At 46.7% G+C, this 15133-nt stretch overlaps 1 protein-coding gene across 2 annotated transcripts in view; it reads right to left on the reverse strand.

The window, feature by feature from the left end:
* The window catches only part of HDLBP (high density lipoprotein binding protein), a 71982-nt gene that overhangs the window by 30938 nt on the left and 25911 nt on the right, over positions 1 to 15133 (reverse strand). The window contains exons 1-5 of one of the 2 annotated variants that reach the window (XM_006083006.3): positions 9581 to 9682; positions 4957 to 5021; positions 3536 to 3648; positions 1698 to 1855; positions 162 to 377 (exon numbers count right to left, since the gene is read on the reverse strand). In XM_006083006.3, coding sequence (XP_006083068.1) covers positions 162 to 377; positions 1698 to 1855; positions 3536 to 3611 — 450 coding nt within the window. In that variant the 5' untranslated portion in view covers positions 3612 to 3648; positions 4957 to 5021; positions 9581 to 9682. Of the gene's footprint in view, positions 1 to 161; positions 378 to 1697; positions 1856 to 3535; positions 3649 to 4956; positions 5022 to 9580; positions 9683 to 15133 lie in introns of those variants that run through there. The other variant, XM_006083007.3, reaches the window with a different exon arrangement.

Below are 15133 nucleotides of genomic sequence, written 5' to 3' on the forward strand. Positions count from 1 at the left end.
ACCCCAGTTCTATTACTGAATTAGTGGCGTTTCACTAAAAATGCCAGGAGGCTCCAAATGTTGCTGTCCCACCTCTGAACTATCAATCTGCTCCACTGGTGGGAGAGCCTGAAGAAGTTCGAGTGTGCCCACTTGGGAGGACCAGGCCAGGGGACACTCACCTGGGTCTGCAGCTTAGCAACAATATCCTTCCGGGCTTTCATGACGGCGTCCAGCTTCCCAGAGACCATAATGGAGAGGCCCTGGTCTTTGGCGAGAGACAGCTCCAGGTGAGCTCCTGTCCTCTGCATGATCTCAAGGCAGATTTTTGCTTGTTCACCTTCTCCAAACTGGTTCATGTCCTTGTATTTTCTCTCCTCCAGGGGTACATGGAACACCTGCTCAGAAAAGGACCAATGGGGAAGTTGAGACAGCAAGAAGAGAAGCAAGGATATTTAAATGTCTAGGCACGGAATATTGGAGTCTGTCCACTAAGTGCCACTCCTCTACCCACTGAGGGAAGGCCCAGAGAGCAGTGAAGAGATAAGCAGGAGGTGCCGAATGTAACGAGGCCGACCTTCTAGTGAAGAAGCAACCACCCCCAACACAATGAGTGCAGTGAAGGAAACAGGAGTTGAGTGGCTGGGTAGGGCAGAGGTAAGGGAGGTTCTGAGGATGTCCAGGAAGGACCTTCCTGAAGAGTCAAGACACAGCCGGCTCTGCTGGGAGGTAAGGACGAGTGGAAGAGAGAGGGCAAAGGCTTAACAAAGTCAGGTGTGAGAGCAATCTGAGGGGCAAAAAGGAAGGGGCCAGACCCCTGAAGCCACCTTGCATTGAGATGGTGTCAGCAGAAGGAGACATCTGATTGCCAACTCGGGTCCCCCAGCTGCTCTGTGGAGATGGGACTGAACATGACACACTAAGCTGCGCGTTAAAAAGATTGGGAGAGCCCTAGCTGGTTTGGCTCAGTGCATAGAGCGTTGGCCTGCGGACCGAAGGATCCCGGGTTTGATTCTGGTCAAAGGGCATATATCTCGGTTGCAGGCTCCTTCCCAGCCTGGGCCCTGGTTGGGGCTCATGCAGGAGGCAACCAATTGATGTGTTTCTCTCACACAGATATTTCTCTCTGTCTTTCCCTCTCTCCTCCACTCTCTCTTAAAAAAAAAAAAGGAAAAATATCCTTGGGTGAGGATTAAAATAAATAAAAAGAATAATGACTACAAAAAATAAATAAAAGAAAAAGATTGGGAGACGCCTATTGAAAGAAGATGATCAGATGCAGCTGGTTATGAGTCTGGATTTGGAGAGGTACCCTCTCAGCACAGAGGTGGACAGGTGGCAATTACCAACTGTGACCCCACATGAGTTCACAGACAGAAGGCAGAGGAGATGACTGTTTCAAGACAATAGGACACAAAGTAGACAAGATAGACAGGTCTTATTGGAGGTACTGATGGGGAAGGGTGAAAGGCAGGGGCAGTTTCAGGAGTTGGGAACAGAGACGGAATTGCAGTAGGCTGAAGAACAGGAGGAGACCCATTCCTTCTGGGTGCTGGGGACATAGGTTAGCACGAGGGCAGTGTACTCCATGGAGCAGCCCTGGGGTGGGGATGGGCTAAACCTGAAGGCCTATTCCCTCTGCACCTCCCCAAGCACTCTCATCAGATACTCCTCCTTCCTCCTGGGAAGGGCAAGTGAAGAAAGAGTGGCATTCCTACCTGAGTGATGACAGAAGCCTTGATGGGCCGGATCTTGTTACCCCAGGCGCCTGCAGGTTCCTGGGCGCTTTCCAAGCAAGCTGCTTTCTCAGGGAGTGGGGGGAAGGCATCCTTGTAGGTTGGAGGGTCACTCTCTTCTTCTGAATTTAAAGTGGCAACTGGACCAGCCAACACAGATTAAGAGGAAGCACATTGTTTTCAGTATCAGATGAAAAAACACTTGGGAGGTTTTAATGTCAAAAAGAGAACACTAATTGCTCAAGTGACAGTGACTTGTCTCATTCAGTGATGGGAAAGGGCCCCAGGAGGTCGCCAGGCCCAGCACCCCCAGGTCCAACATGTGAACTGTAGGGGCCAAGTTGATGTCAACCTGATGGCAAGACCCCTGCCCTGGCAGCTTCCCTGTGAAGGATCAGCTCAGACACCGGGCACCCCACCCTTCCCGTGATGAGGTGAGCCCCTTGAAGGCAGGCCTTGCCCTCACAGTCTTCTAATCCTGTATTTTTTTTTTTAAATCATAATTAGGGCAATGCCTGGCCCTCAAATTTGCAGAATAAAGTAACGCTGCTGCCAGGCATGGCCTGTCATGTACAACGTTGACAAGAACTCCGGCAGGGAGTCCTCACTCACCCTTCTCAGGGAGCAGCAAGCCCTGGAAATCAGGGCCCCTCATCATTACCCACTTCCATCCTCCATCCTCACCATTCACACTCCTGTCCCAATAGCCACAGCTCCATGAAAGCGGGAGTGTGACTATTTGGAATCAGCCTATATGCAAGGCCAAGCACAGCGTCTGGCAATGGGAGGGCCTGATAAAACTCGCTGTGGATGGGTGTGTGCACAGAGCAGTGAGATAACCTTTGGGTTCACACAGGCCTACATCCGACTGTGGGTTCACCACTTCTGTCCATGTGGCTAAGCTATACCCAAACACCAATAAAGACACAGTGCTTGGGTTCTGTCACTACCTTGCATCTGTCACTCATCTAGAAAGGGATATGATGTGTACTCCATAGGGCTGCTGGGTCATTTAGAAAGACCCAGCACTACAGGCACTCAGAATCAAAGCGAGGAAGTGTCCAGGTCTCCACAACCCAGAGAGGATCACTTGAAAGGTGGCACAAGTGACTGACAAAATGAATTTTTAATTTTAATTACTTTAACTTAAGAACCAATATCCGATTCATTTATAGAAAACTTAAGAATGTTTGGAACAACTTGGAATAGAATAGCCTACTCTTTCAAATGAAAATTTTATAAAATCAAATACAGATGAAGGGTTTTAGATAAACATTTGGTGTGCAAATCAAGCTGTCCTGATGTTGTAAATGGAGACCAGATTCTGAAGAAAATAACGTCAAGTATCATTTTTTCTTTCTACATTAAGAGATGTTGAAACGACAATGTTTTAGACATATTCCTCCAGATGAGTATTCTCGGTCATGGCCAGCTGCTTTAAGGAACTGAGAAGCCAGGGAGGGCCCAGCCTTCACCTCCCTGGTGGGCTCCTGACAGTGCTCTGGGGTGCTCCACAGCCCAGATTTAGTTCAACACAACTGGGAACAGCAATTTTGAAAAAAGAATCATATTAATTAACAATGGTCAAATTCATCGGCTTTCCAGAAAGTTGTCCACATTTTAAATCTCATTGAGTCCAGATTCACCTATTACTCCTGGCTAGTTCCACCCTACACAGAAGGGTAGTGCAAAACCAAGTGCACAAGACAGGTGGGCCCTGGCCCTACCCCACAACTAGTATCAAATGCACTTCTACAGATTTCAAAAGGGCTTGGAGGGAACGCTGTCTGAAAAGTTAAGAGTGTGTACAAAGCTGTCACCTTTGATCTGTTGCGGAACCAGCCCACTTCGGTGTTCAGCAAAGCTCTCTTGGGTCAAAACTGCAACCGAGCTCATGGTTGATGGGGTGCCCACACACAGTCCTGGTGAGGCACTGGAGTGGGGAATGGGGAGAGAGAAGAAAGTCAGGCACAGACAGCTCTCTATATCCACGAGACTGTAAAGCTTTCAACCAAGAATTAATTCTCTTTTACTAACAAACTCTACCTTACTTTCCTCACTTACAACCTCTAATGTAAGTAAGGTGATACCCAAACTCTCACCAAGTGAAGAAAAGAAAAATGCAAATAAAGGAGGGTCCTTGGACAACTGTCCCTTCAAAAGTTGCCCTGTAGTTGAGCAGATGGAGGCTCTGGCTGAGAGGGATCAACACCAGAATGCCAGGGCTCGCAGATACAGTCTGCACTCCAACTACTAGGGCCAACTAGAACCCACCACACTGTGTCCCAGCAACACAGATCAACATCTGGAAGGTTCTCCGAACAGCGGTCTCAGTTATTCTGTCTATCTGTTCACCAAGTTACCTCCTGATGCTTAGAATACAATGTACCACATGACAGTTGCTACCAAAAAGCCAATCAAGCAGCAGAGGCAAGGCTCTCATCCAGGGCTCAGTCACCTGAACAGCACTGCAATGCTAAGGGGGCTGGCTGGGGGGCGGGAAGAGCAGCCTTACAGCACTCTGTGGGAACAATGTAATAGCAAAAGGCAGCAAGGACTGCCCAGATGGGCTAAGTGCCTCTGACATATGCTGATTGGTTCTTCTCCAACATCCTATCGCCCAGGTGTGGAGGGGACTTGCAGCAGGTAGAACCTGGTACAAGGGCACCTCAATTGGGGCAGGAACTGGAACCCACTCCCAAGCCACAGTACTCAGTGGGATTCCATGGGATTCCAGCTCTCAAAGCCACGGCTCCTTAATTTGGAAAACAGGGCTTATAAGACACTGAGGCAGGGGTGTTAGCTTCTTTCCCCAACTCTAGGTGAGCCCCATGCTAATACAATGAGGAAGAACCCCCCTCCTCACACAATTATGTACCAAGTGTTTTATACCACCTTGGCAAAAAAGTATAAGAAGGCCAAGTAATTTAATTAGAAGAGTGAGTTTTTACATAACTTTAATAATTTAGACCTCTCCCCAAGTTCAAGAAAATTAAGCTCAGCATTAAAGAGAAGCAATATGCAAACTCAGATAATCCTGAGCAAACATAATTCACATTTAAGAAAAAAGATTAAAATGGATGGATGCCAGACGATACATCTGAAGGGCACACATGCACACACTGCTCAGGCAGGACCTGATTCTCTCTCAAGAACCACTAGAAACTTAAGGATGAAATGTATTGGAAGGAAGTACACACACAGCCCAAGGACAGGAAGCATTCAGACAGGACAAACTTACCAGCAAAACGGTCAGTAGCCAGAAAGTCCGTCCTGAGGCCACCTCTGTCAGCCTGCCAGCTTTTGCTGGTATGGGACAGGAAGGAAGAGGGAACAGGAGAAAACCAGAGAAAAGTTACTTATCTGCATTGTACACACCAGATCCTTTTACCTCCCAACCAAAAAAAGTCAAAATAGTAAACTTTCCCAATATTTAGGCATTTTTCTTGGGAAAAAAAAAGGAAGCTCTGCTCTTAGACCATTAGCTCCAAACAAAACATATTGCAGTAAAACCTGAACCATCTTTTAGAGCAGTGGTCGCCAACCTTTTGGACCTCACGGACCACCAGTTGGCGACTGCTGTATTAGAGGACAAGTTTTCCAGGGACCTTGAGGGAGTGACCCCTTAAGAGCCAAAACTTTTTTTTAAGTGTAACCATTTTGAAGTAAAATCCTCACAAAATTGATGGTTTGTTCTCCTGCATGTTATGTACCTTTTCCCTATACTCCTCCTAATCTCTGAATACTGAGCCAGATGAAAAAAAGGTTCTGATATTATGCTATGACATAGAATGTGGACCTTGGGGCCCCCTGAGCTTTTAAGGGTAACTGAGAGTTACTGTCTTTAAAAGTCCTTTGCTCCCTTCTAATCCACAAGGTTTTAGAAACCAGGCCAGGAAACAGCAGGGTTGGAAGGAACTTTGCAAGGCCATCTGGGGAGAGTCAAGAACTACTCTATGAATTAAGAGGGTATGGGTCACCCTGCCTTGGGGGACTTTGGGATAGTGAGGCTGCCAGGTCAGTTACTGCCACTTTAGACAAAATACCATATGCTGGACAAGGTACGATAAGCTAGACTAAATAACAAAGGTCAGGCACGGGTCATTAGTGGGAGAATCAACAACAGTAACCTAATTAAAGAATAACGCCCCTATTAATATGCACCGCTCAGGAGCTAGGAAGACAGCTCATGGCAATCTGAGATGCAGCAGACTAGATTTAAAAGGGTCTCATCGTCCCAAATGGGATACAGACCAGTGGCACTTCAAGATTTTAGAAATCCCTGAATGCAGGGCTTGGGCAACCACATGGGGAAAGTTCTATGACCCATAGGCCAGAGCCTCTGTGGGGCCCCAGTCCCACCCTACACACAGATGCACCCTGAGACCAAGGAAGAAAGTGGAGACAAACTGACTAAGACTATTTACTTAGGAATTTGTCTCCAACTAATTCTAATCTGCAAGTTTTAAAGATTAAGGTGAGGAATAAAGAAAGCCTTTCCATTAAGTCATAGTATCAGAGCAGCACATCCACCCAGGTCTGACAGTTAGGAAGGGCAAGCACTCTGTGGGATTCCCAGTGTACATGTAGCCAGTCCAGAAGTAACATGGAGGTGTTCCAGGTCCAAACACTGACAATGAAGCCAGGACCCTGGTATCCAACTGACCCTCCTTTCTCAGAATTCCCACTGCAGCTGCACACACTCTTGCCAGGTGACCTTCCACCTGAACAACATCCCACCCGGGGTTGTCCCAGGCACCAACATAAATTCTTAAGATATACACACATCCACTTCTTTTAAAAAAAAATACGTTTTTATTGATTTTTAGAGAGAGAGGAAGGGAGAGGGATAGAGAGATAGAAACATCGATGAGAAACATCTTTGACTGGCTGCCCCCTGTACGCTCCCTACTGGGGATCGAGCCTGCAACCCGGGCATGTGCCCGACCGGAAATTGAACAGTGAGTGACCTCTTGGTTCCTGGGTTGATGCTCAACCACTGAGCCACATTGGGTGGGCAACATCCATCTCTGAACAAGTCAGGTTCACACACATAACCATAACAACAGCCACTCCCTCTCCTCTGTGCTCGCACCGACTAGTCTTCCATCTTTCTTGGACAAGGCAAGTCTTCATGTCCCAGTGACAGGCACACAAGCAGCCCGTGGAGCTCAGTCACTATCCATGTCCACTCCAGCCACAGATCTGTGACCAGCCAATCCCCACTCTGCACTTGGTATCACACACAAAATGGGACAAATTCCTGAGGATCTCTTCTGATATTACTCACACACCTTTCAAAAGTCAACTCCAGCTAGCCCTTCTATTGGACTCAAGAAAGAAGCACTGCTGCAACAGATCCTAATGTGCTGCAGTCTCTAACGCCCCCACATGTGCACAAGCCCTCAGGCAGCTGAGAACAGAGTGGACCTCCAGAAAACTCCAGACTGGTCTGACAGACACACTAGGTCTCCCATCTTCAGATTTCAAATGGCAGTTTGAATCTGAAATGTCACAGCTGAACAGATTATGTGAATGGATTTAAATTAAGCAATAGATTTAACACCTAAGGTTCTGATATCATCAAATAAGGCTATCATTTTTCTTCTAAATTTCTCAAAACTCCCACCTTTAAAGATTCCACTTTAAGTATGTATCTAATGACCCCCATGTAAATTAGATCTCAGCTCCACCTGAGGCTCTGAGGTAAAGCCTTACAAAAGGCCAGTACCAACCTTACCCACTGGCTCCAGCTGCGCCTTCACAGACAACCCCCGACAGACTTACTCCTGCTCACAGATGTCTTTTCCACCTCACAAGTGTGATCACGGCTGCAGGTGGTCTCCACTCTAGCTTCTTCACTTGCTATCTTAAGTTCTCAGGAGACCTTAGACAGGCCCAAAGAACAGAGACCAGACATCTACTATCACAATTTCTCAGTTAATCTAATAATGGTGCTCAAATCAGGATTGAAAGGGACCTTAGACATTACTCTATTGCAGTCTTTGAACACCACCAGAGACAGGAACCACATGGCCTTTCAAGGGAGCCACACTCCACTTCTGTTCCACTGTGTAGCTGTCAGAACAGTGCCTTATGTTGTGCTAAACCTACAACTTCTCTCCCCCTTCTGGCCAGAGAACAAGCCCACTCTTCCCTACTACACTCCAGATGTGTGAGGCTGTGCCCCTACTTCAGTTGTTCCCAAGACGGCCCCAATCCCTTCATCACTGTGGTGGCTCTCAACTACTTTCCCTGCACTAAACATTCAGGTCCACCCATACAAATCTCAAACTATTCTCAACCTGGACTTCGAGTGTTGTTCCTCAGTGTAAATGTCCAGAGCAAAAAAAAAAAAAAGCCACATCTCAAATTATAAGTATGCAGCAAACAGAACTAGAAAAGGAGGGTGGGTGAAGCCCAGACTCTTCTCTTCCTCTCAGGGAACATCAAGCGCTCTTGACCCCCCCACGTGGGAGAAATGTATAGATTACACCTGAAACTTGTTTTTAAAAAGCACACACAACAGGAAAATCTTTAATTGTACTTTTTTGCTTTTAAAAACAAAGCATAAGTCAAGTCCTTGTGATGTTTTGCCAATTACATATTCGAAAGGATAAATCTTTGCAAAGAAAACTCACAGTAACAGTCCAGAAAGAATGTTACCTCCAACTAATGATAATCTCGCACTTTACATAGAGATAGGACTGAGTATGGAGAGTATCAAAACCTACAGCTGAAACCCAGGGCTTCTCCCCTCTTCTTCCAAAATTAAAATTTACTTTCATCCCACAGCAAACTTGCAAGGGAAGATTTTTTAAAGTACTTCTCAGGATCCATAAACCAAACTTGATAAACATAATATCCCCACAGGCCGAAAAAATCAGCAAGCCTGTTTCAGATCAACCGGAGGAGCAGGGAGCAGAGGCGGGCATGCGTGTGTTCGCCAAGTTCTGGAAGTCTGCACCATCCCGCAGGAGGAACTTTCGCAGATGCCACCTCAGCACGGCCCTCCCACAGGCCACGCGAGCCCGCGGGCGGGGACAGGCTTAAAGGGGCAGGAGCACGCTCGGCCTCCTCGCCTCCCATCCAAATTCGGTATTTTTCCGTAATGTATTTTTCGTTCGGGACCCTGGGGCACATCCAAGTTGCACTCCAGCCCGAGGAGGGCGCAGGCCCAGCCCTGACCACGTAGGCGGGTGGGCTGGCGGCAGGTGAAGGTGCAACTGGACTACCAGGCCCCTCCCGCCGTCCCAGGCACCGGCTACACTGCGGGACAGACATCTGTGAACCAGCCCCCCTCTTGGGGGAGGAGCACTCCTCTTGGGGGGGGGGGGGGGAAAAAGGGGCACGGCCCAGAAGCCCACGTCACCGACCTGGGCCCAGGTCGGCCGCACCTCACCCTGCACCCGGGCTGTGGGGGTGGGTAGTGCAGAGGGAATACGACCCTGTTTGGGGGTAGAGGGCTGGGAGGGGCGCTCTCACCTCGGCACGGGCGAGGCCGGCGGACGCTGGACTCGGGAAAGTTTCTTACTCTTCTCTAGCCAACGCCGCGGCCCATGCGCAATGGTGACACGTAGCCGCCGCCCCCACCCCCCCCCGCGCGCTTGGCCAGCCGGCCAGAAAGAAGGGGGCGCCCGTAGCTGGGGCGTGAAGAAGGGTACTGACTGATGGGCCGGGGTGGGGGAGACGGAAGGCGACCCCAGCCCCTCCCCCGCTTGCCCGCCCCGCCGCTCCACGTCGGCAGCCAGCCCGGACACCCGGCCCCGCCCCCGGTGCCCAACTTCCCCACGCAGCCTGGGGCGCCAGCTGCTCTGGGCCCGCGCCCCGCGCCTGCTCTGCCACTCTCCCGCTCGCTCACTCACTCGCTGTGCGGTGCGCTCGCCGCCCGCCCGCTCCAAGAATGCCAGTGCTCCGCGCCGCTCCGAGGCCGGCGCACGGGCCCCGGCTGCTATATAGGGCGGCGGCTCCAATCCCGCAGAGACACGTCAGACCGTGGCGCCCCGCCCCGCCTCGCGCGGGGCCCCGCCCCCGCTCGGCGCACAGGTCAGGGCGCCTGAGTCCTGCCCAACTCCAGACCGCAGAGACCCGCAGGACCAACCAGAGAAGGGGCAAAAAGAGCTGCCGCTCTGTCCCCCACCCAAAAGAAACGAGCAGCTTTGAGGGACAACATATAGCAAATTAAATGCTACCCCAACCAGTTCCAACTTTCAGTAGCTGATGACAAGCTGGCTTTAGCCTAACAACACTCCCCTGGGAACACAAGCCATGCCTCCAAAGTTTGGAGCACAAATTTTCATTCCCTCACTCACGGGGGGAGAGAGGGTATTCCTGCATGAATTACGGAGTGCACCATGTATACTTGAGCACAGGACCATCCTATATGGGGTGAGACACAGGGGCACATGGGCATTTGGGAACAGAGAGGTCAGGTGGGAACAGTCAGTTCAGGACTTGGTCAGCACAGCCTATAGTCACCATAGGGAGGTTGCTCAGGATAATAGGAAGCTGGTGGGGAGCTTCCAGCAAACAGCAGAGGCACTGACCAAATGTACTTTTTAGTGGCACACTGTCAAAGTACATAGAGAAGGAGGTGGGCAGGAGGCTACTGCAGTTGTTCAGTCTAAAGATGACTGGCTTTCCATTATGGCTGGCAATGGTAGCTAACTAAATGGCCAGATTTGGAAGGCAACACCAAGTTGTCTTACCTGGATGTGGGCATGATTAAAAGTCAAGAATGGCATAGGGGTTCTATAGCTGCCCTCAGGGAAAAGGGGGAGTGTGATGTAAAAAATCAGGACTTCATGATTTAACATGTGAGATGTCCCACTAGATGACCAAGTAGGAATGTCAAGTAGGCAACTGTATGTGCAAGCTGAAGACCAGGGAAGAAGCCCAGCACAGTGAGCAAAAATACCATGGCCCCTCATGACATCACCGTGGAAGAGATGGAAGACAGAGAAAAATCCGCCACTCCAAGCCAAGGACATCATCAAAGAGGTGCCCGAAGTCACTAGGAAGGTACCTGGGCAAGGGCACTTCCTCTTTAAGCTCCAAGGAACTCTTCAGCACCCCTTCCTGTATTATTACTGCCGTTTGTAGGTAGTCTTTCCACAGGGATTACCCAACCAGCAACTCAGACAAGTGTGTTTTGTTACTGTTTATTTTGAGGATCCAGCACTGGACTGAGGGATGAGGAAAGAGGAAGAAGAGAGGGATTTGGGAACAGTCATCAGGTTTGCTATCAAAGAAATTCCAATGAAGCTAGGAAGTTGCCACAGGCAGAAGCTCTCACAGTACCTAGTGTACAGGAGGCCTTAAAAGAGTTGATTAAGAAACTTATTATTAACAAAAAATAAAATCTAATGTTAAATTGGTGCCACAAACCATCCCAGGTGCCTTGGTGCTGACAATTATGACCAGCTTTTCTTCCCAGCAAGGTTTAGTGCAGTGAACAGTTTGTAGAGGCAAATTCTGAGATGTCTGGATTCCGCAACACTCACACCAGATAATGTGCAAACCACTTACATTTGCTCAAAAGACGAACACTGGTCTATGTGACTTTAGGTTTCAGCCCTCAAAGGAATAGGGAAGAAGCTTTGAGCCTGCTCAAGGTAAAAGGTTAGAATAGGCCACCATCCCTACCCCCACTTAAAGCCATGATCTACAAAAAGACCAACCCTCAACAGAAGACAGGTGCTAGAAAAGAAGAAAAACCTACAAGCACAGCCCTAGCTCGTTTTGCTCAGTGGATAGAGTGTCGACCTACAGACTGAAGGGTCCTGGGTTCAATTCCGGTCAAGGGCACATGCCCAGGTTGCGGGCTCAATCATCATTGATGTTTCTATCTCTCTCTCTCTCTCCCTCCTCTCCCTTCCTCTCTGAAATCAAAAAACAAAAAACAAAACAAAACAAAAACTCCTTTAAAAAACAAACAAAAAAAACACCTATAAGCACAGAGATATTACAGGATGCTTTCGGACCAGCCTGCGCACTGAGAGATGGGAGCACCTCTGAGCACTAGCAACCATGGACTAGTCAATAAAATTCAGGGCTCAAACTCCTACAATCATATCTGTCCAAGAACCCCTAGGTTAAACATAGAAAATAAAACAGAAAGAAATCCTGCTCTGGAGGGAATAAACCTCACACCAGGCTGCAAAGGATACCTACACTGCAGAGAGGCTAAAAGCCCAAAATTCAAAAAATAAGATTGAAATAGGATTAGACTCGAAAACTTCAGAGGACAGAACTATCTGATTGAGACTATAGAAAAATGTTAGTGATTGGAGACATAAGACATAAAGGCAACATTAATAAATCTAAAGGTGGGACAAATGAAGAGGTTAAGAAGCATAGACAAGAGGACATTCCACAGAAGTCTAATAGTAATTCCAAAAGAAGGAAATACAAAGAACAGAGAAAAAAAGACTAAAGAAAATCCTAAAATGTAAAGACACAACATTCCCTTCTCCCCCCAAAAGAGACAGAACAGGTGGCTAGCAGCATAATTTAAATGAACCCACACCAAAGCACACTAGAGTGAAACCTCAGAATGCCAAAAGAGTAGACCTATTACTCTCAGTAGCTAACTGCTGAGTTAACTGTTAAAGGATATATTTCATGCTCTAGCCGGTTCAGCTCAGTGGATAGAGTACTGGCCTGCGGACTGAAAAGTCTTGGGTTCAATTCCTGATCAAGGCATATCTCGGTTCAGGCTTGATCCCTGGCCCTGATGCCGGAGGCAACCAATCGATGTGTCTTTCTCAGATCGATGTTTCTCTCTCTGTCTCTCCCCGTCCCTTCCACTGTCTCTAAAAATCAATTGAAAAATATCTTTGGGTGAGGATTAACAAAATAAAATAAATAAAAGGATATATTTCAGCAAGAATAAAGTGAAAGCCAGAGACTTGCAAGAATAATATTGATAAAGAAACCAGTAACCTAGGTAAAGTGAAACAAGTAGTGACCATCCTATATAATAAAAGAGAAACATGTAAATTGACCATCCCTCTGCTACACTCACCAGCCAATCAGGAGTGGGTATGCAAATTAACCCAGCAAAGATGGCGGGTTAATTTGCATACACAGACACAGAGTGGGAGAGCCAGCGGAGAGTGGAGCGGCTTGGGGAAATTGGCTCCCCAAGCCACCAGACAGAGAGCAGAGAGGGAGAGCTGGCAGCTTGGAGGACTTGGCAAAGTGGGAGGCCATGGGACGGAGACAGAGCAGAAAGGGAAAACCAAGATTGCAGGAGCACCAGGAATTCTGGGAATAGTAGTTTTGGTGGCAGCCCCAGGACCGGAAGCCCAGAGCGCAGGGAGCACCAGGAACGCTGGGGATCATAGTTCTGGTGGCAGACGGATTTCCTAGACACTAGGCAGCGGTTCTCAACCTGTGGGTCGCGACCCCTTTGGCGGTCAAATGACCCTTTCACAGGGGTCGCCTAAAGACCATCCTGCATATCAGATATTTATATTATGATTCATAACAGTAGCAAGATTACAGTTATGAAGTAGCAACAAAAATAATTTTATGGTTGGGTCACAACATGAGGAACTGTATTTAAAGGGCCAGAAGGTTGAGAACCACTGCACTAGAGCAAAGTGAGCCTGGAGCAAGTTACTGTTGCGGTGGGGGATGGAGGGAAAACAAAGATGAGAGACATGAGTAAAATCAGAGTGTCTAGGAAAAATTAAAGGGAAGATATCCTGAAACTTCGAGGAAATCTCCACCCATGAAGCAAAGAAAAAAAAATGCCTCTATTATTCTGTGAGCAACAAACCAAACTGAGTTGGGGTCTCAGACAATTCGCTCATATGATTGCAAAGACAGACAGTAACTCCCAGATTGGAGAGGGCCCCCCTGAGGGCTCCCAGATTGGAGAGGGTGCAGGTCGGGCTGAGGGACCCCCAAACCCCTCAGTGCACAAATGTCATGCACCAAGCCTCTAGTATACTAATAACAACAACAACAACAACAAAAAATAGTTAAAATATAAGACAGAATTAAGATTCTAGGCAACAATAAAATATAAGGTAGGAGGGGAAAATTGAAGTTATAATATTTTAAGATCATTATATTATTTGAGAAGTTAAAAATATTAATTTTAGCTCTTGTTAAATGAATGATAAAAATTTAAAGATAGTCTGGCCAGCATGGCTCAGTGGTTGAGCATCGACCTATGAACCAGGAGGTCACAGTTTGATTCCCTGTCAGGGCATATGCCCATGAGGTGGGCATGATCCCCAGTATGTGGTGTGCAGTAGGTGGCTGGTCAATGATTCTCTTATCATTGGTGCTTCTATCTCTCTCTCCCTCTCCCTTCTCTCTGAAATAAATACAAATATATATATTTTTAATTTAAAGATAATCTAGTAAAAACAGTTTTTAACTTTCAAACTAAAAACCATACTCATGCAAATGGAAGTTGTTGGCAATCTTAGATTAGCTATTAAGTTCAGAGGTATTCATACAATAAATGTTATAACTTAGCAGTTATGATATTCTGTAATGCTAATTATTAAAGAGAGGGAAAAAAGAAAACAAAATAAGAAGTAAAAGAGAAGCAATTTAAAAGCCAATTCAAAACAAAAATGATGGAAGAGATGAATCCAAATGTGGCGGCAATAATCTAATGTTAACACACTAAACCTGGCCTGTCCAGCTATAAGCTATTTAAGAATCCTAAAACATTAAGACACAGAGGCTGAAAGGGATGGAAGATGGACTCCAAGCAGATACTAACCAAAGAAAGTTGGGCTAGCTGTATTACTTTCACATGAAACAGACTAGGGTAAAAAGCATTATTAAGAACAAAGAAGGCCAAGAATAAAAGATTCAATCAACTCTGATTATGTGTGTATCTGATAGTATAGCTTTAAAAACATAGAAAGTAAAAACTGAAGTTTACTAGAAATTGATATATCCAAGTTACAGGGGAAGACTGACTCAACTCTTGGTAACAGATTACAAAGATTAAAATGATACAGAAAATTAAAACAATGTAATTACTAAACTTACTCTATTGGATTTATGTAATTCTTTGCCTAATGATTAGAAGTGACATATTCTTTTCAAGCATACATGGAACTTTTATAAAAATTGGCCACAAGCTGAGGGGGGAAAAAAACAACAAATGGCAAAAAAATTTAGTATCACAACATTCTCTGACCACAATACAATTAATTACAAGTCAAGTTAAAATTTTAAGAAGCCTGTAAATTTTAAAACTTGCTCCTATTTAGCTCATGGGTCAACGAAAAAATCTGAAAATATTTAGAATCCAGAAAATATTTAGAATAAAGCAGTTTATATCCAAACTTTTGGAATAAGGCCAGAGTGTTAGTTACATGGAGACAAGTTTATAACCTTAAGCTACCATATTAGTGAAAAGGGAAAAGCATAAATTAATTGGC

Source organism: Myotis lucifugus, unplaced genomic scaffold (assembly GCF_000147115.1).
Source record: "Myotis lucifugus unplaced genomic scaffold, Myoluc2.0 scaffold_5, whole genome shotgun sequence".
In the NCBI taxonomy this organism is placed as follows: domain Eukaryota; kingdom Metazoa; phylum Chordata; class Mammalia; order Chiroptera; family Vespertilionidae; genus Myotis; species Myotis lucifugus.